Source organism: Micropterus dolomieu, linkage group LG09 (genome assembly GCF_021292245.1).
Source record: "Micropterus dolomieu isolate WLL.071019.BEF.003 ecotype Adirondacks linkage group LG09, ASM2129224v1, whole genome shotgun sequence".
Lineage (NCBI taxonomy): Eukaryota > Metazoa > Chordata > Actinopteri > Centrarchiformes > Centrarchidae > Micropterus > Micropterus dolomieu.
Window position 1 is genome coordinate 28674906 of NC_060158.1, and position 26680 is coordinate 28701585.

The following is a 26680-nucleotide window of genomic DNA, read 5'->3' on the forward strand; positions in this document are numbered from 1 at the left end:
TGCTCTCCATTCAAACCAGCGGGGTGGCTTCGTCCAGTAATATACTGTCTATGTTTGACACAAACGACCGCTTTTGGATGGAAAACAGCTAGAATAGCGAAAACTGATATCGGGCAGGTCCGGTACCAAGAGGTTAATACTTATAAGCCATAGCATCTGATGCAGATATGGATCCAGTATACTTTGGTCATACATGTTTAAAGCTCACCAGTACCCCCTATTGTGGCAAACATCTACATGGAAGAAGTGGAGAGCAAAGCCCAGAACTCCTTCAGAGGAACAGCACCGAGCCACTGGTACAGGTATGTGGACGACACATGGGTCAAAATTAAAAGCCAGGAAGTGCAAAACCTTCACAGACAGTAACATCATGTTCACACGAGACAGTTTGGCTTTTCTTGACTGTGCCTTACACACTGAAGAGGACAGGAGCCTGCAAATTGGAGTATACAGGAAACCCACACACACAGACCAATACCTACTTTTCGGGTCATCAGCACCCTGCACGACTGTGCTGAGAACTTACCAGCCAGTGCCAAACCCCAGAAGCGGAAGAGAACCAGCTAAAGGGGGCACTTGCAGCCTGTGGATACCCTAAATAGACCTTTGTGAAAACAGCTACAAGATCCAGGGAGAACACCAACACTAAGGAGGATGAGGAAAAGACAAGCGAACACAACAACACTGAGATTCCGTACGTGTCTGGAGTATCAGAGAAGCTCAGGGGGATTTTCAACAAACACCACATCTGAGAACACGCTAAGACAGAAACTGGTCCATCCTAAAGACCGCACACCCAAACAGAAGAAAAGCAATGAATGCACAGACTCCTTACTGGGGAAACTAAACAACCACTACACAAACACATGGCTCAACACAGCAGGGCCAACTCCTCAGGTCAAGGTTTCATTGTTTATTATTTAGTAATTGTTCCTTGGAAAAAGGAACTCACACTTCATGGGTTTATTTGTTAGATTTTTTTAAATTTCACATTTGATACTTGATTTCTTTTTTCTATTCTATATCTATATATCAATATATTGTTGTTTCTTTATTGATCATAAACATAAAATTACTTCTACATACTACTGGCCTATGGCCAACACACACACACACACACACACACACACACACACACACACACACACACACACACACATTTACTGTTTATTTTATTTTATTTATTGAACTGCATGAAATGAATTGTTCTTTTGTATTATCTTTTAAGCTTTTCAGATTTAGACCTGTAGAGACGAACCATAGCAACTGTAGGATTGGGGAGAGAGAGAGCGAGAGAGAGAGAGAGATTGTGGACCTGAAGGGTGGTGTTGGCTTTGCAAAGTGTTACACTCTGATGCCCAGATCTCCTAGGCTGAGCTTCATTAAACAATGCTGTTTAAGTCATTATGAGTCTCTGAGACCTTTTTCAACACACCTGACACCTGGCTCACATTGATTTCCATAACAAACTGCCATCACAAACTACAAAAAAACAATCACTGGTAAAAATGTATTATTTATATAATTATTATTTTGCCAAAATCTGTGCAGTTTCTATAACTTTTATAACAATTAAGACTTGAATAAGAATTCATTGTTTAGGGACCGAACCCTGGCTGATCCCTCTGTGAGGTGTGCTCTGGACAAATGTGTCATATAAAAAATGTTCAGATTTAATAAATAGAATGTCCCTGATATCAAGTCACAAACAATGTTTCCCCCGCACATACCTGCAGGAATTATAGGTAGACAGAAGAGCTGGAGTGTTTTTGTTTTTTGTGTGTTTTTTTACTTCGTAAATGGATAAAGGCTTATGAAGGGTTGTTTGATAAGAGTAAACTGCCAATAGCATTAATGTTAAATATCATGAAACCATGTATGACAATGTAGTTAGCTGTGGCTTAACAGCATTGTGGCATGAAGATTGCAAAAACCTTGGGTGCCATTGAACAGAGCGCTAAATATGCTGCTGCATGTTTTTGCCCATGCTGAAAGCTGTGTTGCAAACCAGAACTGCAATCAATGATAAGTTTTAAAATTATTAATTTGAACAACACAGTAACTATAATTGTGGCCCTTGCTCTACTTAAATTCTCATTAATCTCATCCACTTGTAATCAATCAATCTATCAACTTTCCTTTTTCAGGAAAAGGCATCGTCTCATATCAATTAGTTGAATTGATGATCAGTGAATGGTGAGATTAAGCCAGAAAAATACGGAGTGGCACTGCTGTGACACAGTGCCAGCGCATATTTTATGCTGATTTGTGACCTAAATTTAACGTCTCATTCAGAAGAGAGTTTATGTGTCTTCTTTCGCTACTGGAGGATCATTTATTAAAGGATGTTGAAACAGAAAGCTCACTTGCTGGGCTCTGGTTGTGTCTTGACTTCAGTGGCCTCCTCAGGGCCTCATTAGGCCGAGGATGACTAGTGTAACTCTGTTTATGTCTTCCAGGAACCCTCTGCCCCAGGACCTGATGAATAATAAAGTGATGACTACAGTTAAAGTGCTGCTATTTAAGGAGTTTCTATGGTGTTTGCTGGTATGAAGAAGAAATATTTCACATCTCAAATCTTTCCATCTGTCTCTCTGTTTCTCACTCTCAACTGAATTTAGTTTAATTTGATTTAATTTAATTCAAAACAAGACAAGACGTCTGAACACTCTGGTGGCTCCAATACAGTATTTATGACACACCAAAGTGATGGATAGTACGATTAATATACTGCACTGAGAGCTTTGCCCTGACAGTTTGCACTGATGATAGCACTGGGGGGAAGTTCATGGACTCAAGTAATAAAAAGGGTTCATCCCCTTGGGAGTATGAGCATGCTCAGCAAACTTAATAGCAATCTGATATGATTTCATATTATGTCAGTATACAAAGTTGTGACCGTGATGGAAGTGTTCATCCTCTGAATGTGCCCAGTATATTTTCAGAATTTCTTGTTTACACCTCATGCATGTCCATTTTGAATTTTATGTAAATCTGACAATGTTTCTGAAACCAAAGAATTTGTGACAAGCCCATCTAAAAGTAGTGCTAAGCTTAAAGTCAGGGTTTCAGCAAATTCATTAGGAATCTTCCTCTGGAGAGCATGAATGAGTTTAATAAATGTCATGAGAACCATGCATGTCAATACCAAATTTTCTTGCAATCAGGCCACTAGTTTTTAGCATATCGTGGTCGGGAGTGTTGGACAGAAATGAAAACTAACATGGCCACCCTTCAGAGCTGCTACAAAGCAGGCAAAGTCTTCATTGGTACTGAAAGATTTTTATGCCTAGCTATAATAATAAACAAAATACTATAAACATATATCCTCCTGCTGTATCTGAGGTGTTGGCAGTACAAAACATATTTTTCTATATAAATGTATTTTAGATTTCCTCCCCATGGAAATGGGCTATTTTGTTCATTCAGTTTGTTTAATTTTTCTGTGTGTGTGTGTGTGTGTGTGTGTGTGTTTTTGTGTGCACATCTTATTTCTCTAGCTGCACAGTTTTGACTGCCAGAGGTGAATCTCGGCTTGTGTCAGCACCTCGACTATTTATAACACATCATACAGAACTAAAATAGTACTATCCACCATATCAGTGTGTGTGTCACTGAGGTTCTACCAGCACAGCCTCACAGTGTAGAGATGTGTATAGATTACCACTAACTTGTCTATGTGTGATGGCTCGCTACTGCATGACTCCATCATTAAAGCTATTATATCATGTGGCTGAGCACCATTACCACTAACTAAGATGCGGTGGATTTCCCCAATTAATCCTAATGAGATCCTGGCGATAGACACTTCTCTGCACACAGGAGGTGACAAATGGAAAAAGTATAATTCTTAATTATCTAACAGAGAGTGCTGGCTAGTACATCTCCCAACTATTTGGAGTGTATGGTTGGATATAGAACGTATCCAACTTCGATGCTGGAGACTGCTATTCATATTGTGTTTCTTTTAACCATGACTACCATCATCCTTTAACCTTAGCCCAGTATTTTTTATTGGATTAAACTCAAGAAAACCTTCACTATTACATTTTTGTAATGCTCAAATTTGTTGTTTTGGTTCAACAACAAAATAACCAGCACGTGTTCAATTTTAATTGTAGAACGTTAAGGCACAGTTTTGGGGGGGGGGACAGGAAGAAAATAACCTCAGTTTTCTTAGTGGTAGCCATGGTACTGGTCTGAACACATTTGAAGGGCTAGAATTTAAGGTCAATGTTGTAGCTGGGGTTAGGTTTTTCTTAATAATACAACCCAAGGTCAGCACAAGCGCAGAAAACCCCATGTGAATGTGAATGTATAACAGATGCATTTTTTATGAGCAGATGCACTCAGATATATCTTCTGGAGATACCAGTGTCAGTATGATTACTATCTGAGTTTAAGAAGTGAAGATACCCAACACTAAGCAAAATGGCAGGGTTTTTAGACCATTTGTCAGGTGAGGATTAGCTGGAGGTGAGCGCTAATAGTGGATGGCATGAAGAGGAAGAAGCAGGTTGATGAAAAGCTCTTTATGCTGCTTAGGCCAATCCTCCGGCACGTTTCCCAGGGCTAATCAAGCCGCACGGGGAGCATGACTTAGCCAGAGGGAAACGGGTTCATCTCAGAGTAGGAAGACATCACTAATCACTGTAATGGTGTTAGTTGGACTGATATTGTTCTTGACCACTGGCTGCACCCGCACACAAACAGTTGCTTGGCATTCAGCAGCATTTCCTCTTGGCCATCCCCACTTGCTTCACATGGCTACATTCTTATCTCCCTGTCTTTTCATAATTAGGTCTGTTTGTTAATGAGAAGCCATTTTATGGTGCAGAGACTGTGATACAGGGATGTGATGCGTGATCCATGATAGATTTGGAGATTGAAGACAAATTACAGCGATTATAGTGAAAATCAATGAAATGGAAGGCCAGACTGGACCTATAGATGGCATTACTTGAAGTGGGAAACTCAGACCATTATTTAGTTAGTACAAGCCCGTACCTGGTGGACTTCCACACTCCAAATATGTCTACATAATTGCTGACTGGAACGCGCAGGGACAGTTAGCTATATTTTGGTGGATGGTCCAGATCTGGGCGGGTTTATCAACCACAACTCAAACCAGTAAACATGCGGTAGTAGCTCGTCAGTTAGTCTGCCCCATAGGGACGTTCCTGTAATCTTTTTGGCACAGTTTAAATGTGTTCATCCAAAACAAAATCAGTAAAAGAACTGTTTGTGTTTTTTTTGCCTTCTCATGGTTTTATTTGCAATGGTAACGATGTGGCTTAAGGGATAACCATATTGGTCTGTCGGTCGATCAGTCCACCACTTTGGTACAGACTGTATTATCTTGACCTTTATTGGATGGATTGCCATGAAATTTGCTATGGAGGTTTGTGGTCCCCAGAGAACGAATCTTAATGACTCTATCTTCTTGATGGTCTTCCAGAGGAATTATCCTAATCTTTATCTAGTGCCATCAGCAAATTGACAAGTGAAATGTATCAACAACCAGATGGACTACAATTAAATTTGGAATTCATACATTCATGTTATTCATGGATGAATTAGTTTGTTCATCCTTGACACCTCACACCACCATTAAAGTGGTTATTTTCAATATTTCTATAATATTAATGCATCAAATGACAAAATGAAAACAACGTGAAAATGTGAAAGGAGTTGCTCGTGGTGATGAACCTACATACTATAAAATTATCATTGAAGCTTTCCACGGCTTTATAGTGAGTTTCAGCACATTTTTGAGCTCCAAGAAGCAGCCACAATTTAGCTTTGAGTTTGTTGTTGGTTGTTGGTGGCTGCAATAAACACTCCAGCCACTAGGGGCGTCCAGCCACTATATATGTACTCTTGTTAATAATTTGCCGGTCTCAGCCCCATTCATCTGTAAACCCATTTATCAGTCAAGCCTGAGTGTGTGTTTTGTCTGCTTTGGCCTCTTGTCAGTTGACAGGCAGGGTGGTGGCCATGCAGGGGAGTCACATGTAATTACTCAGCCTCCCCACGTCTACTGCCTGTAGGTGGGATACTGACAGTAACACTCCTCCCCCACTGTCAACCCTCTCACTAGGAGTAATGAGACACACACACACACATGCATACACTCAACACAAAGACCATTCCTGTGTGTGTGTGTGTGTGTGTGTGTGTGTGTGTGTGTGCGTGTGCGTGTGCGTGTTTATGTTTTGTGTGAGTGAGAAATAAAAGAAATAGCATAAAATAGCAAGGAGGTGGGTGCAAGACGAATTGCACTGTCACTCAGCTTTTGCGAGGGTGTTAAGACTCTAAACTACCTGATTATATATTCTTTTTTTTTAAATAGTCAAGTGAGAAAAAGGAGGAACAAGAGTGTGTTAATGTTAATGGGGATTACAGGGACTAATAGAGCAGCAGACGGCTAAGAGAGACAAAGACACAGCACTGAGTTCTGCGGAGCGATGGTGTGCACATGCACCTGTGTGTGAGTGTTTATACACTCACATACATATCCCTCCTTCACTTGGGGCGGCCCGCCAGGCAGAATTGAACAGCTGGATGCAGCTTCTTCAAACCCACACAGAATAATAGCTGCAATTTGGCACTTGATGAATCCCAGGGAAAACAGAAATAATTTCTCCCGCCTCCATTATGCCTTGATAGCACTCCTCCAGCTCCATCTGCACAGGCTAATCTGACGCTCAAGTGTCTATTCAACAACAAATGCCGTTTAATCACTTGTGAACATCCATATGTTTTCATTGAAAAGGGTGCTCGACATCAGCAACTCCCAAAAAAGGAAAAAACAGGTTTTCATGCTGCACATGCTGCAACACGCACGAGTCCCATCAACAGAGTCGGACATTTTAGGAAACAGGCTTGTTTGCTGTCACAATGAAATGAAAAGCTAGATCACTTTAATCATTGTGAGCTATGTAAAGAGACAGGAGAGAGAAAAACTGTAAATGTATCTCTGTCAGAAAGTAAAATTGCACTTTCCAACAACACTATCATCTTTACAAGTTGTATGGAATCATCTTAAGTGGCAAGAGTTGTGGGTTTTGATCAGCGCTGGGAAAATGCTCTCTGTAGGGACTATTACTAACTATTTAGAGATGCTGAAAGCAGCGTTGAAGTAGCAGTGGTGGAAGAAGTATGCATGACCTTTAGTTGAAATACAAGTGATACTGCAATGAAAATACAAAACATAAATTGAAACTGAAGTAACCTCTACAGACTGTGAACAGCGTTTGCTCAGCCGTCCAACTCAACCTCCTCCATTTGAGGTTTTGTGGCACATCAACTACCGCACGCTACTTCAGCCATTGCATCTGAGAGAGTTATTGTTTGCTCAACAAGAGGTACTTAAGAGGTAGTCCAGCAGATAGCCGCACTGGCAAAAAATTGGGAGACTCATAAATGCCTAGGCTTCATCCATCCTGGACTTGGAGCTCTGTACTGGCTGCAGAGATGAAAGTGATGTCAGACTCTGGGTAAACACACCATTCCCTCGAATATGCATTAATCAGAATTTTTGCCACTTACGGGCAGAACTATCCAACAACATATTGTACAGTTGATAACGTTACCAAACAATATCTTGCACATCCAGCAGACCCAGAGCAACATTAGCATACACTGAAGGTCATGTTTCTGCTGCCTGACAAATATACAAAGTCCAATATTCATTCTCCTTTTGGCTCTGTTTCGTTCTCTGCCAACTTCAAAGAAAAATAGCTGGCTCTTTAGCTGCTAAACACTCCACCATGTTCACCAGCTAGCTGCTAACTATGTCTGTCTGATTTGTGGTGCTGGGTAGGTAACATCGAGTGCTACAGTTTAATAAGAGCTTTGTCACTAAAAAACAGTCTGCTGCTGCTGGAAACGAGACTGATGAGAGAGGTGAGACTGAGAAAAACAGTAACGTTGCAGTCCGGAAAACCAAAGCAATTAGCCTTTTGAGGCTAAAAAGTTCCTTAGATTTGGTGGCAGTTCTCTTTGGGTTTGCCACTACGAGCAACCCCTTTTCACACCACACAGTGAATATTAATCAGTGCAGCTTTAAATATACAAATTACTGGCATCTTTAATTACCAGATATGAGTATTAGGATCACTGTATCATCAAAAACCTAAATCTGTCCACCTCCACTTCACCCAGAGCTTATTACATTTTCCGGTGTAAATGGCTGAATTAAGCACTTGACACTTGATCTGGAGAAGCTGCTGTATTGCCCCCTCCACCCCCACCCCCTTGTCACTGTTGATACCCTCACGAGACCCCTCTCAGCTCTGAGGTTAAAGGTCACCTTGAGAGGGGGCTGAATCTCTGGGGACATCAGAGGAAGAACAAAGAGCGGGTCATGTGACTGGAAGTGAAGCGTCTTTTTTCTTTTGTGCACCACATCTGCGGCAGAGGGCCCGGACAGAGCTGCACACTGCACGAGCACAATACAGAGACACTGTGTTGTTTTCTGTGTGTGTGTGTTTTATACAGGCCTAAATAGCGTCCATTCATTGGTTCTTACTAAAGCGGACTGGGTCTGGACAGGGGAACTGCCCTACTAATTACCATCTGTTATCGCTCCGGTTTGTTCGGCTCTGCAGAGACCTTTGTTTTCATGCCGTGTACCAGGAAGTGTGCGGCCCCATGGTGTACATTGGCGGTGGTGGTAATGGGTAGGGGATTGTACTGAAAAGACCAAGAAGTGCACTCTTGAAGTATACAGCACCAAAAACTGTTTTCAGGACTGTTGGAAGCCTGAACAGCATTTGTATATATAGTCTGAATGCTATTCATCCAAAACCTTTGAAATGTAGACAGTGCAGTAAGAGAGGATTGGTCCATAATGGGAACTAATGTGACACCTACCTTTGTCTTGTTTTACAAGACATCAACATGAAAGACAAGAGACAAATCTGCAGTTCTACCCAAACTTTGTTTTCTCACAACTGGTTCAAGACATTTTTATCAAGTTGATTTGCACTGAAAAAGAGGTTAAAATGATTTCACCTCACTTTTACCTCGGGCACCTGCCTACAGAGCTAAATCAGCAAGGCTGATTTTACTTTTTTGCATCTGTACACAAAAGATTTGATGCTGTGTTGTGTGATTCAGTCCCTGAACTGTTTAATAGTGTATTTTAAAAGATATTTCAGGTTTATTATAACTTGGATCTAACCTTTTTAGGATTTGGCCATTGTCCCTTCTTGTTATAATAAAACTGTACTCAGCAAAGTAATATATATCAGGATATCAGGAAATATAGTGAATTACTGAAATGAAGTCTTAAAAGACAAGAAACTCGAGCAGTCCGAAGAGCAGATAAGCTGTAAAGACAGTACAGGAAATGACTATGCACAGTAAGTACAGTCTGTCAAAGTTGAAGCATGAAATTCATCTGTAAACCAAGATGATAGTTTGGGTCATATTTCCACAGCTATGCCTTTTTACCAGTGCTTCATATACATTTCACACAGCCACCCTGTGTGCCGACTGCTTATGGGTCTGGACCCGTCAGGACTCCTTTTTAAGAATGTACGAAGTGTCTCTCTGCAGTCAGCCACAAACCGGACAAAACAGGAAAAACACACACGCGCCATCTGTCGCTGAAATCGATCGTTCAAGCTGTGAATTCCTCGTTGAGTGGTGAGTTTAATTTAATTATAATGGATGGATGATATCTAAATAAACCTTTCAGTCACACATGTCTCTCCTGTCCATAATTACGACGCTCGCTCACCCACACCAGCGTGCTTTTTCTCTCTCTCGCTCCTCCCGACGCTGTCAGTGTTTCTTCATAACATCATCATAACAGCTGTTGTAAAACCACTGAGCCAACACAGGGACCTTAGTTGTGAAGTACAACTATTTAGAACTTCTTCACTCAATATCTTTTCACAGACACACACAAAAAGAACCGTTGCTCTACAAAACATTAATAGGTTACACCAAAGCCTCCCCCTCAATTGAAGATTTCCTGTCCAAGGTAGTTACTTACCTGCAGGGCTTCTTGAGGCTGGCAGGTAAGGATGTACACTTTGATTAGGGTTAATATCTGGGGGAAAATGTGTTTGCTGGCTCATGAAGTTTACTTGGAGATCACTTTGGTCGAGTTGTAATAAACCATTCCATTCCATTAACTGCAAAACTGAACAAACATAGATGCTGAGTTGCCAGTCCAGCTGACTGTGAGAGGAAACCCAGTTATTGACACGCTAACTCCTTTCAGAGAGGAACTACAATCTAATCCCCAACCTTCTGTCTGTGGCATCTGTGCTTCGAACACTGAGACAATACAAGCAACTCATCTGCCCAAACGCCTTAACACACAGTGCCAGATTACACATTGCAACAAAGATCTCTACATATACAGGAAGTGTACGGGAGTAATGTGACACATGAACCATCTCTTTGTAGCATTTTTGCCCTGGTTACACATCAGCCTTGGTAGTAGCCCACAGGGGATGATTAAATGGAGAAAATACCAATATTGCACCATAATGCATTTAATGAAATCGTACTCTTTCCCTTGGCACTTCCACACATATTGGAACAGCAGTCAACAGCATCACTCCTGTCCTGTGGTTAATTTCAGCACCAGAGGTATGGGTTTCGCCAATTTTACACTGCAATATTTATTACATATATATGTTACACTCCGGTAAAATAAATTCCCTTTCCAAGATAGAACAGTCAACCCCTTTTCTCCTGACGCTCCCTCCTATACAAGAGGTGTTGTGTTGCGGACGTGGGGAAGGATTGGCACTCTGAGAGGAAGGCATGATCTACCAAAAATGTCACATCAAACACAGCAACATGCAAAAATAGTTCACTGTCATTCATCTCAGCATCGGTGCCACAGTTCTGTCTGCGAGCCAAACCAGCATCAAGGCACCAAGGGCCAATGCACTTAAGCCAAGGAGAGACACACATAAACATGTCTATACCGTATCTAGGTTAACTTTGTCTGGCCAATCTGCTCTGGTTTCTCTACCCTTAATCTCCTCCTCTGCCTTAACACAGTGGGAGGTACAACACATAATACCACAGGATTTCCATTCCTTTGCACAGGGTGTGAACAATGAAGCTGGTAAACAATAATTCGTGTGAGGAGAAGAAAAGAACAATCATTATTTATGGTACAACAACAGAGAATTAATTTGACCTATTTGTTTTTATTTTTTATTTTTTTAAGTTTTTTGGATTGGAACATTTTCAATTAATTATACTTGTGGTTTTGGCACTCAATACTTCCAGAGCTATAAAGCTCTCGGTTTCCTTTCTCTTTCTCTTTTAAATGAAAACTAATTTATTTAACCATTGCTGGACAATAAGACTGAAACATAAAACCAGCTGCAGGGCCAAGGTGGAACCTCCATCATATTGAAGTAACTGAAACTTATTAAAAGACCAGGTACACAATGAAATGCACATTCCATCTGGCTAAGCAACGGGTAACAATGTTGGCCCCCTTTAAAAGTTGTTTAAACTAACTCTTTATAGTACCCACCCATGCAGATATTTAACCAGTTGAATCACAACAGTGACATTGTCAATGGTACCAATATTTGTTACACCGGTAATATAAATGTCAGGGGTGCTATCATTGCAGAGAAATAAATAGAATCTGAATTTCTTCTTTCTGGTAATTACAACTTTGATAAAATAAATCCACAATTCAACAGATATATATGTTGTCTTCTTAGCAAACATTAATTTTCATTTCAGTTGGACTATAAAAGCATTAAGGAAATAGCATCCTGCACATTCTGGGTATTACAAACACAGATATATAGATTACATTTTAGACTCAGCCAAACGAGGGAATTGATCCCCTACAGAAGGTGCTGCATTGCCAGGATTATACGCATTGATCAGCTCCTAAAGGGGGGGGGGGGCTTGCAGGATCCCAGGGAAACCAGTACACTGACCAGCGAAACAGAGAGAGATTAGACAGTAGTGAAAGAGAACATTGATCTCCTGCTGCATCCAAAGGGCACTCCTGTCCCGATGGGTCCAGGGGATCCATCCCCCTACTCCTGCTCTCATCACTCCTCCTTCACCCTCCTCCACCCTCCTGCTTCTACTCCTTCAATCTGCTCGCTGGACCATGCATGAGTATTGTGTCCTTCTGACCATGTGCTGCTCTCATGTGCTGAATGAGTCTCAACCAGAGAGGCACCACCCAAAACAGCAGCAGCGGGGAGCTTTGCATTGTACTGCATAGCTGCCTACACTTCAAAGCTACTGTACTCACAACACTCTGGTTTAACTCATCAACATCCACTGCTGGGTCACTTTTTCACAATCAAACACCCGCATCAGCACTAAAATACTATGGTGCTTTTGCCGTCTCCTTTGGAGCGTGCTTGTATCCCCCCACTCCCCCTCAGAAAACAGCCACATGCAGCTACAGTGCGCACACAATTTCTCATCAATTGCACACATGTCAAACTGTGATAAATGAGTCCAGTAGCAACGTAGTGCAGCCGAGGAGTCCCAGCTGCCTCAGCCCAGAACGGAGAAATCGCAGCCAAACGACAGCCAGCACAGCATGCTCTTCTAACCCCCAGTCAGGGGGCAAAGACACATTCACCTCAGGGACAGCAGAAAATATGTTACTACACTATACAGTAGCAAGATGGCACATGCATGTCTGCAAGAAAAGAGCCTCAGGGAAGAAACTACTGTTTTAAATGAAGATTCTTCTATTTTGGGGGGAGATTTGATGAAATCAAGAAAAGGCAACAATACAATAATTGCAACAAATCAATCAAGAACACTTTGAGCAAGTTCACCAGCTTTCCTGCACCCTGTCCACAAACATTTACATATTAATATTTCATCAAGACTGCAGGAGTAGCAGTGGCAGGAGCATCCATACCGCCACTCAGCATCTCCAGGAACCCCTCTCTCTCAGGGGGGAGGTGGTGAAAGAGTACAGAGGGTGGACCGTACCTGTTTGCCAGATGTATAGGGGTTTAGTTTCCACTGCGGTTTGTGCATCCAGTTCCCAGATGGAGAGAAAGAGCAGCGCTGTCCTCCAGAGAGAGGGGAACGGTACCCCTCTCGATATCCCCAGCATCCCCACGGCTCTGCTGGCCAGCCCCATTACACAGCAAGTACTGTAGTTCCCAATGCAGTGAAGAGGAAAAAAAGCAAGCCTGGCCACGAGGTAGAGAGCTGAACTCAAGAGTGTGTGCTTTCTGCTTCTGCTTTGTCCACACCAGTGTGTTCAGGAAGAAGTAATCCCAGGCAGACGGGGATGAGGTCTCCTCTTGCTCTCCTCGTCCTCTCTGTTTCTCTCTCTGTCTTGGATCCCTAATGAGAGAGAACAAGGTCTGGCAGTAATAAAACAGGGAACAATAGATCCCTAAACCCAGCCTGCTGCTGTATGCCGGGTTGATGCAGCGCCTCCCTCCCTCCCTCTCTCTCTCTCTCTTACACACACAGAGACACATGCACAAACACCCACCGTCTCTCCCCTCCCTCCCTCCCTCCCTCTCTCCCTCCCTCTCTCTCTCCCTCCCTCTCTCCCTCCCTCTCACTTGTCTCTCTTCCCCTTTTCAAAGGGCTCAGTGAAGCTGCACACTGATTGAAGTAGGCAGCTGGATCCAGCAGGTGGAGGTGTGTTTGTGTATTTGTTGTTAAAATGAACATCAAGTGGCTTAAAATAGATAAAAACTACTAACAAAAACTTAAATCCTCAATTGAGGAAGAGGCTTTTGTCTCAAGCATTTTGCATTTTAAACCAGAATAATCGCCTTCAAATTTAACTTCTCTGACAAAACTCTCTATAATGTTTATATCTTAGGTTTGAAACTTTAAACAGTGTCGTGGTGAACAATAAGATATAGTTTTTTACAGAATAAAACAGGGAAAGACAAATCTTAAGGGCACTTTTTATACAGAGCATGTCTAGGCCTACTCTTTATTATATTATTTACAGAGACCGAACAATTCCCACCATGAGCAAGTACTTGGTGACACAAGCAAGGAAAAACTGAACTTTTATTAGGCCTACCTCGAGCAGAACCCAGGCTCAGGGTAATAAGGAAAGAGCAGGAGGAAAGAGAACATACAATATCACAATATCACAATGCAAATTCCACATGGAGATTTAAAATAAAGGTAATGTAGTTGTAATAATATCAATATTAATACATATAATAATAGTAATATAGTACTAATGATGATATCAATATTAATAATATAAGATAATAATATAAGAATAATTATGGCAGCGGATGTTGAGCAGGAACATGGGGGCAGTAGTTGGCTAGAATCAGACTCTACAGCTTTGGGAGCAGAAAGAAAACCAACCCAGTCTCATTCTCAAGACATCAATGGCACGCTTCAAAATATAACGCAGTAGGTTCCCCTGTAGTGTCCTTTCTGGATGCAGCCGCCTTAAAAGAGCTAGAAAGTCCACATCTGGAGGTGAGGTGGGTTGGGTGGATGTATGGAACAAACAAACAAAAAACTTTAGCACAAGCGCATTAATCACACAAGCTTTATTTTGAAAGTCTAACCGGAGGTCGCATGTTTACTATTGCTAACTTGCCTGGGTGTTGCTGTCACAGTTCTGGGGTGTTGGTGTTTTATTTTGAAGTTGTTCTGTCCCTGGTGTCAGTATCAGTGTTTCTGGGTTGATTGTTTGCACCTGCCCTAATGTGTTTCGCCTATGTCTCATTGTCCCCACCCCCTTTAGGTATTTAAGAATTTCTCACTATTGTCTAGTTGCCAATTCATTGTTTCACAAGTGTTTCACCCAGCATTGTTTCCAGTGTCTCGTGTTTAACCTCTGTTCCTCATTCCTCTCCTGTGTTTTGGATTAACACAGTCATACTGGAATTGTGGTTATTCTCCTGTTTGTGTTTGGATTGCCGTGTTTTGTTTTTGGACTGACTTACTTGAACTTCTCTCCTGGATTTAAACTGTTTCTTTGGATTTTGGACTTTCAACTTTATGTTTGAATTAATTTTGCCATGTCTTGGACTGCCACCCCACTAAATACTCATCTGTTTCATAAGTGTCTGGGCGTAAACCCCTGTTTCCCATGTCAGCTGGATGGCTGAATATTTATTATTGCTAACTTGACCAAACACAACATATTTATTGTTGCTAACTTGATCGTGGAGTCCTGCACTTCCAGAAATGACACGAGAGGGGTTTGGTGTTGGAGATTAATTTATTAAATTGATTAAAATTGAAAAACTCATCAATAATCGCCAATGGAATAACCCCACATTTCACACTAAGCCGCATCAATAGGCAAGGATTTCCACTCTCTTCACTGTTATTCTTACTGTTAATTAAACCCCTACAGCCGCCATTCATGAAGACACGCAATTCCAATACAAACCATGAAGCCAGTTGATATACCGACAATTTATTATTATATATGCAAAAATCTTCAACATCACTACCCAAGTGTTTGAATATAAATATTCTCCTCCATCTCTCACCTCCATTATTTTGTTACCGAGTCCAAATCCACAATCCTCCTACCAAAGGCACACTAGAGGAAGGCTACAACTCCAAAACGATCCTTCAACATCCCAACTTGTAACATACCATATTTGGGCCTCAATATTTCTTCTAATCTTCCCACTTTACCCCCATCAATAAATCTACCAAAGATCAGTTAAACTGCTGGAATAATTTACCACTGTCCTATGCAAGCTGCATTGCAACAAAAAATGTCAATTTTCCCTCGAATCAACGTCTCTTCTCAATGACCGCTGTCCAGCCAACAACCAACTGGTTCAGTACACTCGACTCACTAATCACAAAATTCTTCTGGAAAAGCAAACAACCTAGAATCAAACTCACAACACTACAGAAAAGCAAATAGCTTGGAGATTTAAATGCCCCAAATTCCATCCACCATTATTTGGCTAATCAACTGCAATACATCACGAAATTGATTAACTTAAATGATCATCAAGACACATAGTTAGAAATAATCAGAATGCAACAAACTCTCCATCAAAGATTTACTAATTTTTTCTGGTACAAGAACACAGTCATTGCCACAACTCTGGAAACTTGGTGAAAAAACTAGCCAGCCTTCACTATAAGCTTTATCAAAGAAGACTGCTCTTTAATTTGGAGAGGGTGTGTGCCTCCCTGTGGATTCCACAGGATTCTGTCCTTGCAAGCAAACATAAGAAAACACAACATTTTCAGATGAAAATGTATTGGGTTCCTTCCTCATTGACCATATTTCAGTGGCATCAATTGCTGATACCAAACAGAACTATGTATAGCACAAGACAACAAGGAGGAATGTTAACATACTTGCCAGCCCTCCCAATTTTCATTGGCCCCTCAAGCTCACAATTGTCCCGTATTTGACAATGATCACAACTTTTGTTCTTTTCATTAACATCACCTGATTCTTACACTATACAGCACCTATAAGCCCAGCAGCTCTCACTCTCTACTGTTTCCACCTGGATAACGGATAAACCCCTAAACCCTGCCAGGGTTTCTAAAATGCTCCCTAACAAATTTTTGAGGTCTCAGTGTTGGCAAGTATGAAAGGTAATGTTCAAATTATAAATCACTCACATTTGACTAAAATATATTCTCTGCACAATGTTTGAGTTTCCTTCAAAATCATCAGGGACAAGTTAATCAATGCATTTGCTCCGTCCAAGAGGTGTTTTATAAGGAGACATTTTTTGAAGTGGGGTCCGATCATTCATTGCCTGCTCTAGCTCCTTCCCCAAGCAAAATAATAAGGGTTGTACCTGCATATGAGAAGATTTGGCTCTATATCTAATAATACTCTAACAAGCGTATAGTAGCCCCCATTCCCGTGTACTCTTTTTAAGGATTTATATTTATTTCGTGGCTTTCTGTCATTTCATACCTGGATTTGAGTTTGTCCTATTCCATGAACTGTTGGCTTGTCACTTCCATAAGCATCAGTGGAAAAAGATACTGTAGTCGTGGCAGAATACTCTGAGATATATATATATATATATACACACATACATACATACATACGTACACACACACGTACACACACACACACACACACACACACACACACACACACATTTGCAGGAAAATGTGAATCCTCTGGAATTACCTGGATTTCTGCAGAAAGTGGTCATAAAATCTGATCTGTCAAAACAATAGACAAACAATTTCTGCTTAAACAATACCACACAAACAATTACATGTTTTCATGTTTTTATATTGAACACACCGTGTAAATACAGGGTGGGAAAAGTATGTGAGCCTCTAGGCTATTGATACCTCCCAAAGCTAATTGGAGTCAGGAGTCAGCCAACCTGGAGTCCAATCAATTTGATGAAATTAGAAGTGTTGGTTAGAGCTGCCATCCCCTATGAAAAACATACACCAATTTTAATTTTGCTTCTCATGAAGCATTTGCTGATGTGAACCATGCCTAGAACAAAAGAGCTCTCAGAAGACCTAAGACTAAGAATTGTAGACTTTCTTGAAGCTAGAAAGGGTTACAAAAGTATTTCTAAAAGCCTTGATGTTCATCAGTTTACAGTAAGACAAATTTTCTATAAACAGAGAAAGTTCAGCACTGCTGCTGATCTACACTGTACGCATGTGTCAGCGTCTGTGCCTGTGCATTGAGTTTTTAAGTCATAAGTTTGTATCTTTAGTCTTAAGTTTAAATTCTACTTATTGTATGTAGTTTATTGTCTGAAGCTAGGGTAGCTTGTTGTTAGCACTGGGGCTAAGCTATGAACTAAGCTATAAACAATGGCCTGTGAGCCCTGTGAGGACAGTTTTCTTAAAAAACATACAAGAAGACGGCCCGACAGCTCTCGGATGAACTGCAACAAAGGGATTTGCTCCTGTCCAGCTTTAAGACCTGTCTCCCACTGCTATCTAACTTCGTAATGGCTGAGCGCTCAAAAATCTTAACCTCACAAAATACCCTCCAGGACTCGTCAATGCGGGATCCCTCCTGTCACCTGCAACCCTCCTGCTCAACGCCAAATGGGACACCTTGGACTGAGGTAGTGATCCACGGTCGTAAGAGGTCCTCCAACGGGCTGCTTTTCCAACTCACCTGCGCCTCTCCAACCACTTCGCGGATCTGGCAGCTGATGATTACCGGGTACACCTGCTGATTCCCATGGGTCTGATGCTCCACCTCGTCAGGGCCCAGACCAGAACACGGCACAGACTGAGACAGCAGCCCCCCATCCACTTGCCAATGCTGCATCCTTCATTCCACTGGTGGCTGACAGCGCCCAGATGGGCGAGACAATGGGGGAGCTTCATCAGCCCCCATCCCGCTCTGCAACGTCCATTGCTCGGCGAAAAATTCTGAATGAGCCGGAGGATAATCGATCTCCCAGGTCTGATGCTGCTGTCTCTGCCGTGGACAGCCTGGATCACACAACCTGCAACCTCCACACAATCTCCATCTCTTTGTCCCCTCTTCCTTCCAACCACCTTGATAGTTGGAGATTCAAATATTCGGACCATCCGATTCTTCAATGCTGGCTCCAGTCTGCCTGCTAAAAAAGATTTTAGTGCACAATTTTAATTTATTCTCAAACCGTTCCACATACTTCAGAACTGATGGGGTTCACTCTAGCAGATTGGGAAGTCGCAAACTGGCTGCTAACACCCAGCACTCTGTACAATGTGCCCCACGTGTCTGACTATTTACACCACACACCGCTTCCAGAGAGGCTAACACTCACTCTATGTCCACAGCGGCACAGATAAGCGCTGTTTCCATTGTTGTCCCCTCCTGCCGGTCTTTCCTCCAAGTCCCATAGTGACTGTCTGTTCCCCCGGCCACTCACCGTACACAGAAGAGGAGCCGTGAAAGACAACTTAATAAAGATTAATACGACCGCTCCAAAAGAACATAACATCATGAGAATTAAGTATGGTAAGTATATATTAAATGTCAGATCCCTCCCTTCGACAGCTATATTAGTTACTGTAACAGATCACAATATAGATTTGTTCTGGTTGACTGGCTGGGACATGATGATGTGTTAGCCTAAATAAATCCACTCCTCCCAGTCATAGTAATATGCACATACCTCGAGGCACTGGTAGAGGAGGTAATTTGGCAGCTATTTTTGATTCAGGCCTTTTAGTCAAGTCAAAACCCAAACTAAACTATGGTTTTTTTGAAAGCCTTGTGGTACAGCAAGAAGTTCTCGATCTCCCATGCTGTAGTTCCTCTCTGTGGTAGATAGCCGGTGTGAGAAGAAAATGCAGGGATGTAGCTTGCCGTCTTCCGGGGAGGGTTGGGAGAGGGTGGCGCCGACGCCCACGTTCCGAGGCGTCCACCTCGCCCACGAACTGAAGAGAGGGCATGAGACGGGTGAGGGGGGTAGCAATAGTGCTGTACTTCCGAATGAACCGGTGGTAAGAGTTTGCGAAACTGAGGCAACATTTGTAACTGCTTGACGAAGGTGGGGGTTGGCCAGTCTGCGACTGCCTGGATTTTAGACGGGTCTGCACAGAGCCGCCCTCTTTCGATGATGAAGCCGGACATGGAACTCACACTTCTCCGCTTTGACAAAAGCCTGTTCTGCAAAAGCCGCTGCAGAACCAAAAGGACGTGCTCGGTGTGCTGGGCTGGGTCGCGAAAATCAGGATATCGTCGAGGTAAACAAAAACAAAGCGGTTAAGGAAATCGCGGAGGACATCTTTGAAAACGGCTGGGGCGTTGGTGAGACCAAAGGGCATAACTAAATATTCGTAGTGACCAAGGGGGGTGTAAAAGGCTGTTTTCCACTCATGCCCCTCCCGGATCTGCACCAGATGACAAGCATTTCTCAAATCCAACTTTGTAAAAATGGCAGACCAGGAGAGGGACGCGAAGACTGAATCCATTAGGCAAGGGGTACTTATTTTTTATTGTGATGGCGTTGAGCAAAACACACTGTTTTAACCGTACCCTTGACCTACTATTAATATGGTATTGAAATTTAAAAATTGGTGGTTTCCTTATAATCCTATTCTATCTGACAACTGTCTAATATCTTTTGAGTTCCAATTGTTAGACTTCAAGCCACCAAACAAATACTCCTATGCTAGATCCTTATCTGATGGTGCTGTGGCTAAGTTTAAGGAATCAACTGCATCAGCGTGTAACTCAATTCCGTGTCTCATAATACCTTGACCTCAGCAGTGACATCAGAGTCGGTCGAGCCACTAAGCAAACTTTGTGGTAGCATAGGGCCCCGTGGCCAGCAGAGGGCCCCCTACAGTCACTGCTTGCTAGTGGTGGAAAAAATACACTGAAAAAAGAAACGTAAAATAATAATATAAAATGAATGAATCTCTATATTGTGCACCATAATAAGCATATTGGTTATTTAATTTAGTTATATACTATAGAAAATCCTCTGCCCTCATTTGTCAGCTCGCTCGGACTTCCCCAGGACTCCTGACCCTGTGACATCCCTCGTTATGCTGGGTCAGTCATGCTTGATGTCTGACAAGAGAAGATTATATTTGTCTGGACATGTAAAAAGACAACAGAAGAGTTTCGAAGAAGAAAGGAGTCAAGAAGATAAAGGTACGTAATCCCACAGGCTCCGTTTTCCTATGCCTGTGTTTTTAGATAATTTGAACTAAAGGTCTTACATTAGCCTTAGTTAGCTGCGCTGGTATTATAACAACGCTAACGTTATACTTGCTAACATGCTAACCGCGATTAAGATCACAACTTTTACAAACTGCATAAACGTAGTATAGAATTGGTATTATACCATAATATATTATAAAATTGTGTAATTAATGTCACTTAAGTTAATATTGTTATTAGGACATGGGTCTTCTTCAGTTTAGGCCGTTAGCCTATCTTGTATCTATATAACATTATCTATGGAGCTGAGGTTATAAATCAAATCTATCATGTGGAGAGTGTGTGTGGAAGGTGTGTAATGGCTGTTTTAAAGGACTGATTATTGAGCAACATCATGGAGCCTCCTCCAAAGCTGCCCGTGTTGAAAAGACATCTAAAGTCACTTTTTAAAAGGAGACAGCATCAAACTTGCAGATTGTTTTGCATTAAAATATCCTCCAGATCCAAACTAAGAACACAAGTCATTTTAGTTCAGTCAATTTATTTATTTATTTTTATTATTTCATAGCAGGTCCATCAGCCTCCACCTCTACATCCATCACTGGTATCATCCAAGAAGCTGACAATTCTGGTAAGTTTAGACCTACATCAACAATAAATTAACATGTCAACTTACTAACACACCTGTCACTCCAAGTTTCTATCCCACCGGTGGATCCAGCTGACCGGCCATCCGTTCTTTAATGACAAGTTACACGTTGATGTGGTGAGCAGTAAAACCAACGCAGGTTGACAGAGACATTTTGACTTTTCCAAAAAGACACTCAGACAGTAAAAGTCTTTTCTATCATTACATGTTTAGATCACTCATAAAGAAGCTGGTTGAGTAAAATTATGCTATCACCTGTTTTGTAGTTTTTGTCTCTTAAACTGTTGTTTGGCTGTTATTAAAGATTTGAGCTTTGGTCATAATCAGTTTATCAGTCTTTTTATTCAGAACTATGTTCATCAGTGTCTACTGGGTCTTGCACTGCCATTAAGCTCAGTAGCACTGGTGGTATCATATGTTTCCTATTTGACATCAAACATAGTAGATACAATAATATATACTGTAGTCTAGTTATCATTTTTAAGAAGAATCAGCTTTATTGCCAAGTAGGTTTAAGAAATTTGCTTCGGTGTTTGTGTACTAAACAAACAGGTTTAAGAATATAAGAAAGATTCGTCAGGTCTTATTAAAAAACAAGAGATATTGTTTCTGTGTCATATATAGTGACAACACCCGACAGTCAGAGGGGCCGCCAACTAAATTTTGATGAAGGCCCCCGAAGGTCTAGCATTTCATGAACTGTTTCAATGACAACATCAAAATTCAGCACACTGCCCTCCATGGATGCCGACTTGCTGTCAGTCACAGGAACCTCAGAAGCCCCTGTAAAACTTGATGGATATTTGGACTGTTTTGTCATCATCAACTTTCAACAGCTTACTGAAGTTGTGTCTTTGTCCACACCAACAACCTCTCTCACAGACCCTAACCAAAATGCTCAAAAAGGTTTTGCCCTCAATTGATACTTCTTTGCTAAATATTATCAACCTTTCCTTGCCAACAGGCTATGTACATCAGTTTTTTAAAAAGTAGCTGTTCTTACAACCCGTTCTCACTCCCTGATTTTTCACATGTCATATTATTTTGAAAGTCTAACCACATGTTGCATATTTATTGTTGCTAACTTTACCGGATGTTCTATATTTGTTGTTGCTAAGTTGGGAGTGAGAATGTGTTGGTTCTTAAACCACTTTTTAAAAAGCCTGCTGGGGTTTTAGACAGCTACAGGCTAATATCCAACCTTCCCTTCATATACAAAAAAGCTGTGACAAATCAAATTAATTTATGCATAGCAACAACTAATTAGAAAATTTCAGTCAGGTATCAGAATGCATCATAGTACAGAGACAGTATTGGTAAAAAAGATAATGATCTGTCAACTGCATCAGATAAGGGACTAGTCTCTGTATTGGTCTTGTTAGATCTAAGTGCGGCATTTGATACAATTCATCAGCATATCCTATTACAGAGACTTAAACACTTCATTGCCATTAAAGGAACTGCTTTAAACTGGTTGAAATCTTACTTATCAGATTGCTCCCAGTTTGTACATGTAAACGCTGAGTCCTCTATGTGTAACCACACTCAACTACACTTTACTGTAGCTGGCTGGTTCAATTAACCCCTCAACTCTGCGTTGTGTATTTGAAATGATGAGTACAATGTGTGTTAATCTCTCAGTGCAGCTGTTTATTATCTGGACAGGAACAGAATATGTACTGGTCAGCCATACAGTGGGCTCACTTTAGGCAGCTCACACACAGCACACTCGGGCACGTCTCTCATGAACTAACAACATTACAGACCCATTAGTTAATGTTACAAATAAGATAACACAAAAATATGTACCTGGACAGGAACAGTTGGCAGCTCACACACAGCACACTACAAAAGAACGGCAAGTTGTTTTAGCACTGATGCTAGCTAGTTTAGAAGATGCATTTTGTCGTAACTGAAACACTTTAGCACTTTAAAAGTACAACAACCCACTCATAACTCGTCTTATCAACCTCTCCATAAGTTACAGTGCACATGTGTTCATGTAGTTCATATTAACAGACATAATACACAATATTTGTACAAAGTGCTGCGTTTAGCAACTGACCTCGGGCACGTCCCTCAGTAACTAACAATGTTACAGGCACGTTAGTAGTGTTTACGTTGTATGTTTGAGAGAGCGCCCTTGAGCCAATAAATTCCCACAGATACATGGATAAGAAATTAATGATTTATATTTTTACACTCCCCCCTGCTGAATTCCACTTGAAGGAAAAGGAAGAAATATGACCAGTACAACACACCAGGCACAAAAACACAATTAAATCAAAACATACAAGAGCAAAGTCACGTATTTCTCTCTTTCTTTTGTAGCTCGTTACTGCTGAGGCTATATACCCAAAATCACAGTTGCAAACACCCAGCTTAGAAAGCCATTCCTCAGAAAAATCAGGGTAGGAGGAGGCTGGCCAGACCCCATCACCACGCACAGGGAAAAATATGCCTGTTACGTATTTCATACATATTTATACATCATGACTGTAAATGACCTCAACACAGAAATAGAAGACAAAACAGAATCAATCAAAAACACAGTTCTCAGACAAATATCAGGACACAAATAAAAAAACACTCACCACTAAACCCTGGTGGTAACGGAAACTGAAACTTACACGGTGAATAGTATCTAAAACACCACCCCAGTTTTCTGATGCATGATCTCAAGTCTGGCAACTGGTTTCAACAACCTCCCAGCTCTGGCCCTGACACAGCTACTAACTTTCTCATCCCTAGCGGCTGCAATGTAGAGAAGTGTCAGCCAGTCGTTGTATATGAAAGGCTGTCTCGAGGGCCCTTGTCAACAGCTAAGTTGTTGACAGACTCAGCAGAACCGCCAACTGACGGTAGGATCACTCCAATCTGTGAAGAACTGCGAGATGGTTGTAACACCTGTGCCTCAGGCAAACTGGTGTCAGAAGGCAAGACAGTAGCCACTTCCAGGTTTATATCAACCCCAACTTCCTCAGGCTGGTCAACATCCTCCTAATTTGCTTTGCTGGAGGACTCAGATGGCAGGACAGACAGCCACACCCTAGTCCTGTACCCTGCAGAGTCCACGGAGACATCGGTAATGGTCTCCTTCTCGCCATCAAGATCCACAGAACTGGACATCAAGGACACATCCTCCTCGTCCTGGGGGGTAACAGTCGGCAAGGGGAGAAAGTTCACCGGCATTATCAAATCTTGATGCACAACCTTCTCCTGACCAGTGGAGGTATGCTGGATCTTAAGGGTGTGACTCTCCTCACTTTGACCAACCCCCACATAGATGGCATTCTCCCAACGGTCTGCAAGCTTCCTTTTTCCACATTCGCCTTTGTTGGCCAGCAACACCCGGTCACCCACTTCCACTGGCGCCCCACGCACCTTCTGGTTATACAGCTCGACATGTCACTTCAGTTGCTTGGATGCCATGGTCTGCACTATCTCCATGGCTTCTTTCATGTCCTTAGTGACTGACAACCTCTGGATTGTCAAGGACAGAGCCGAAGATGATGTCAATGGGGAGCCACGGCACCCTGTCGAACATGAGTAGGAAAGGGGCATAGCCTGTTGTTTCATGCACCAAACAGTTGTAAGCAAATGTCAGAGACTTCAAAGCTTCAGGCCATCTGTGCTTCGCTCTAGGTTGCAGCACACGAATCATGTTCCCCAATGTTCTGTTCATCCTCTCGCAGGAACCATTTCCCATCGGATGATAGGGAGTCGTATGGGACTTTTGGACACTTGCCACACTTAACAACTCTGCAATTTATGGCAACTCTGCAAGCCATAAATGCAAAAGTAGTTGTGCCACAGTTGGTGTGCAACTGCTTTGGTGATTGGTTGGGACACAAGAACGCGTGTGCCATCTTCGTTAAGGGGTCTATTACTACAAGTATGTCCAATGACCTATTGGCAGAATATTCAGCCGTCCAGAAGTCGATGCATACCAGTCGATGCATGTCGACGTTCTGATGCTTTCCAACGGTGCCCATGCTTCAGGCTCTGTTGACTTGCTCACAACAAACCATCTGCAACAACCCACGTACTCCATCACATCCTTCCTCAACCCTAGCCAATGAAACCTCTGCCTGGCAAGATACAATGTTCGCTGCTGCCCCTGGTGACCAGCCTCATCATGGACACCTTTCAGCACCCTGGATCACAGTGAAGATGGGACAATGTACAGGTAAGTTTTCTTCTTTGTGACAGCGTTTTTCGCCACACGATACAGCACACCATCCCTCATTGTCAACTTGTCCCAGCCTTTCAGCAGCTTAATGGCTCCAACTGGTTCTTTAGCACGTTCTCTCCTTGCTTGTCTCCGTCCTCTCTCCACAAAGAAAATTACTCTACTGAGAACATTGTCACATCGCTGTTTTCCCACCAGGACATCACGTGGAAGCAACTCTGGGTCAATGCGCTCTGAGGTCAGCACAGTCTGAGAAACCTGAGGCAGTAGTAGTGCGTGACACACTCTGGAGTCCTGCCTGTTGTGTGCATGGAAAACAGCTGCAACCTCATGTGATGTCAGAGTACCAGCCCGAGCAACTGTTGCACACTGAGAAGTGATAGGCTGGCTGTGCACACTGCAGCCGCTTCTGCCAGTAGTTCGTCATATGGCACTCTAGTCAGTCAGTGGGATGTGCTGGGTTGCATGAAGGGTTCTCTTCTCAAGGCGTCAGCAACCACGTTCTTGGGACCAGGAATGTATTTTATTTCAGATTGGAAGGGTGCTAACTTTGCAATACACCTCTATTCACATGCATCCAGTCGTGCCTTGGATAGTATGTAGGTCAAGGGAACTGATGACCCCTCAACCAATGATGGAACTTGTCGCACACCACCCACTTTAAATCAAAAAACTTGAGCCTGTGTGCTGGGTACTTGGACTGTGCATAACTCATAACTTACTCGCAAAGGCAATCGGTCATGCAGTCGACCGACCAGCAGGAACCTGCGATAACACAGCACCAAGACCATTACTGGAAACATCCAGTGAAAGCAGAAAAGGCTTACTGAAGTCTGGGTGTGACAAAGGGACCTGCTCCAGCAGAGCTAGCTTTAGCAGATGAAACGCTTGTCTGCACTCATCCGTCCAGCCATCTGCACTGAGCTTCCTGTGAGCCGGTTGACGCTCTTTCTCCATTGCCTGTGGGCGTTTGCTGCCCATAGTAAGCCCAAATAGAGGTTTGGCTACTGTGGAACAGTTTTCAATGAACTGTTGGTAGAACACCACCATTCCCAGGAATCTGACAGGAATCTTTCGCTGTGATGGAACATTAGCACCTTGCTCCTTAAGGTCTCACTCTGTCATGGAAGTGATGGCCACTACTTTATCTGCGTCAGTCCTTATGCCATCAGCATCCACCACGTGTCCCAAAAATCTCACCGACCTCTGCAAGAAGTGGCATTTCTTTGGGGCCAGCTTGAGGTTCTGAGTTTTGAGCCACTGAAATACC

General features: G+C 42.3%; 1 protein-coding gene across 1 annotated transcript in view; it reads right to left on the reverse strand.

Moving 5' to 3' along the window:
* The window catches only part of thsd7aa (thrombospondin, type I, domain containing 7Aa), a 171738-nt gene extending 158618 nt beyond the window's left edge, over window positions 1–13120 (reverse strand). The window contains exon 1 of the mRNA XM_046059591.1: window positions 12967–13120. Within this exon, the coding sequence (XP_045915547.1) occupies window positions 12967–13120 (154 nt within the window). The remainder of the gene's footprint in view (window positions 1–12966) is intronic.
* Window positions 13121–26680: the final 13560 nt, after the last annotated feature.